Raw genomic sequence first — 3,590 nt, 5'->3', positions numbered from 1 at the left:
GAGTAATATTATTGGTTTTGTTTTATTTTTTTCCTTCGATGGATGCAAGAGATATCACGACTTGAATCTCACCACTCGCAAACTCAGAGATGGGGTTTAATTTTCATTGCCTGAATTGTATTTTTTTTTATTGCCTTAGATGGGTGGACGAGCTCACAGCCCACCTGGTGTTAAGTGGTTACTGGAGCCCATAGACATCTACAACGTAAATGCGCCACCCACCTTGAGATATAAGTTCTAGGGTCTCAAGTATAGTTACAACGGCTGCCCCACCCTTCAAACCGAAACGCATTACTGCTTCAAAGCAGAAACAAGCAGGGCGGTGGTACCTACCCGCGCGGACTCACAAGAGGTCCTACCACCAGTGATTACGCAAATTATTATTTTTGCGGGTTTGATTTTTATTACACGATGTTATTCCTTCACCGTGGAAGTCAATCGTGAACATTTGTTAAGTACATATTTCATTAGAAAAATTGGTACCCGCCTGCGAGATTCGAACACCGGTGCATCGCTCAACACGAATGCACCGGACGTCTTATCCTTTAGGCCACGACGACTAAAATTGTCATGTATTGTGTGATGATTGTTTTAAAGTAACAAATCGAAGCATTTTCGGAACATGGGTAACTGAAATGACGTTATAATGTAAATACGATTGTAAGAATACGCCCCACTGCCAATTAAAGTCCGAATCCCTGGGCCGGATTTTGTATGTATTTATTTTTTATTGCCTAAGTAGGCAGACGAGTATGCGGCCCATCTGATGGTAAGTGGTTACCGTCGCTCATGGACACAGGACTTAAGGGCAAAGGTAAGGAAAAAACTCCCATCAGACCCAAACCCAGAACTGTTCATGTTGACGGCCATAGCCAATTTACCAAGACCTCGACCGGCATCAAAGCCCAATCACTCCCTCCTCCTGCAGGAAGAGAAGGGCAGAAGGTCAATTTTCAACCCAGCCACAAAAAAAGAAGAACAAGGTAAAAAATTAAAATATGAGGAAAGAGACAAAAGAACAAGTGTGCTTAGTGCGAGTTTTTTAACTTCCCGATCGCGTAAAAGTTAACTTCAAATATGTGTGGAGTTGGAACAGCGCCCCTAGCGGCAAACGTAGTGACCCTTTCCAACTTTAACGCGATCGAGAAGTTAAAAAACTCGCACTAAGCACCATGAACAGGTTCAAATCCATCCATATCAGTCATTACTAGGACGTATGGACGTAGAGGAAAACGCAACTAGCGTTTCTCCTTCGTAACCCACCAAATCCCCTCTCTCCACGGCGCGGGGAGCGCAAAAACCGGTAATTTCCAGAGTCGACTGGTTTCGCCCGACTTTTCTAATTGTCGGGAAAAAGTATCTGAAGCAATCTCCGGGTTTATCCAAGAGGTCGGCAATGTACGATTAGAGGAATGAACGCCTAAGTAAAACGAAAGGTAAATTTGCATATGGTTTATTGAATCAGAGCATTTTCAGCTTAAGCGTCTCCAGAAGTCCGTTGACAGCGTTATCCGCGGCCTTAAGTTTGTCGAACAAATTCAAAACCCTTTTGTCGTCCCAAAATTCTTTGTTCGCATTCATATCCTGCTTCATGTTATCCAGATAGACCTTCAGAGTGTCCAGGCTGGCCGTGATGTAGCCTATTTTGAAATAGCCATTGTTTTTGTAAGACATTTTGACGACGTTAAGGACGGCCATCTTGTTTTTTATGTCTCCGAATGCGTCATCTAAATAGCTCAACAGTTTCTCTTTGAGAATGTTCGGCGCTCCGGGGGCGTTCATAGATTTCCTTCCGCTGCTCTTGGTAACGTTTGCGTCAGTTTTGACAGCTGTCAAGTTTGACGCGCTGTCCAAATCTCGCTTGAGTCTGCCGTGAGCGCTCCTCCGAACGATTACATTCGAAAGCTTCTCGTCTATGAACCGATTCAAGCTGGTTATCCTATTGTTTATGTCTAATACGTTCGCGTTCAGTTTTTTTATCGTCATCACAACGTATTGGAAGTCCCTTTGTTGTTTCTCTACGGTCTCGCGGTCGGCGCTGTCAGGACCTTTGAACGAGAGTTTGTTCTTCTTGCGTTGACCTTGCATCGCGTTCACCTCGTCAATCGAATAGAACCAGCGGCCTGTTGACTTTGTGACGTCACTTCCGTCACTTTCCCTCGAGACGGAAGCGGCCCCCTCCGATTTATCATTAACGAATTGCAGATTCTCGTAGTTATTAAGGTCGTCGTAGGTAAGGCAGTTGATGTTTTCCATAAAAAATGCGAACGTCAAGTCTGGAACGATAGTTTAAAATAGATTTTCTGACGCTGACCGAATGTGTGATTTTAGGCGATTTACATATGAGTGAAATTCGCGAATAAAATAACAAAATTAATACCGTTTTTACCTAAACTGAAATTAAGGTTCATGTACTAAAGGTATGCATTGACCTAACCGAGGGCTAAGATGGCTGATCCATTCGTATCGAACGACGCTAAGCCGATGTTCAAAACCTGCAGACAGATGCTCATTTACCTAATAAAATACGTACCCCTCCATAGCCTGAATGATACTTTGGTAATTATTTTAAAATCAATGCCCTACGCACCTAAAATCTTAATGGAAATATAAAAAAAAAACACTTACAGAATACAATTGAAACGCTCAACATATTGATCCAAACGCGTTTCGAACCGAACCCAAAATGGCGGAATGAGTTATCGACTGACACGAGAAATCATAAATTGAAAGACTACATACTTAAATAAAACATAAAATCAATTATGTTTCTTAAATTGCTATTTAAGTTGGTAATGTAATTAAAAAGCTATCGTGTACAAGAAATGTACCTACGTGTTTTTTATTTTTTTATTTCGAAATACAGCGGGAAAATTACACGGCTGAATATTACAAAATGGCGGTAATTTTATTGTAATGACGTATATGTACTGGAATATACTGGATGTTAGGAGACCGCTTCCGTAAACGCAAGACAGACTATCAGTACTATCACTAATGACACCTTTAATTATGGAGTTATTTAGACAAATGTTGTAAAGTGTGTGCGATCGCGCGAGTTTACGCCGCGCCGCGCCCGGGCGGTCGTTGATCCGAGCATCAGCTGTTTTTGATTTTGTGTTTCATTGCTGGTTTTTTTTAGTAATGTATTTTTTATGAAACTATCAAAATCAAAAATCAAAATCAAAAAAGTTTTATTCAACATAAATGAAAGTACATGCTTGTTGAACGTCAAAAGAATTACCGCCAATTCACAAGAATTAGCCTCCGTCCTGAGAAGAATTGGCAAGAAACTCAGCGGGCATGTTTTTTTTTTTTTTTTTTTAATATTAGATTTTTATTTTAAATATATTTTTTTTTAAATATTCATATTACAATAAGTAATTATAACATAACAATTTTACAATATTGAAATTCCCGGAGCGAGCAACTTATTCCCACTTTGTGCAATCTTCTAGATAATCATTGACTTTATAGTAAGCTTTATTGCACAGATGTTCTTTAATATCGTTTCATTTAGCTGTACTAACATTATGGAGCGTAAATAATTGAAGTGAAAACTTCTTTAGAATCGTTGTGATTTCAAACCG

General features: G+C 40.1%; 1 protein-coding gene across 1 annotated transcript; it reads right to left on the bottom strand.

Moving 5' to 3' along the window:
* Positions 1–1,437: 1,437 nt before the first annotated feature.
* LOC105841964 (uncharacterized) lies at positions 1,438–2,883 on the bottom strand. Its single transcript, XM_012692073.4, has 2 exons — positions 2,629–2,883; positions 1,438–2,276 (listed from the first exon to the last, which is right to left on the bottom strand). The coding sequence occupies exons 1-2, from the start codon at positions 2,651–2,653 to the stop codon at positions 1,462–1,464; spliced, it is 840 nt and encodes a 279-aa protein (XP_012547527.1). The 5' UTR covers positions 2,654–2,883; the 3' UTR covers positions 1,438–1,461.
* Between the last annotated feature and the right edge of the window lie 707 nt (positions 2,884–3,590).

This window comes from Bombyx mori, chromosome 11 (assembly GCF_030269925.1).
Source record: "Bombyx mori chromosome 11, ASM3026992v2".
Lineage (NCBI taxonomy): Eukaryota > Metazoa > Arthropoda > Insecta > Lepidoptera > Bombycidae > Bombyx > Bombyx mori.
This window is presented reverse-complemented; position numbering and strand designations above follow the sequence as displayed.

Coding starts and splice junctions, on each gene's coding strand:
- LOC105841964 (XM_012692073.4), bottom strand. CDS start 2,653: ATGTTGAGCGTTTCAATTGTATTCT. Junction 2,277..2,628: donor GAGCGTTTCAATTGTATTCT/GTAAGTGTTTTT, acceptor CTATCGTTCCAG/ACTTGACGTTCGCATTTTTT.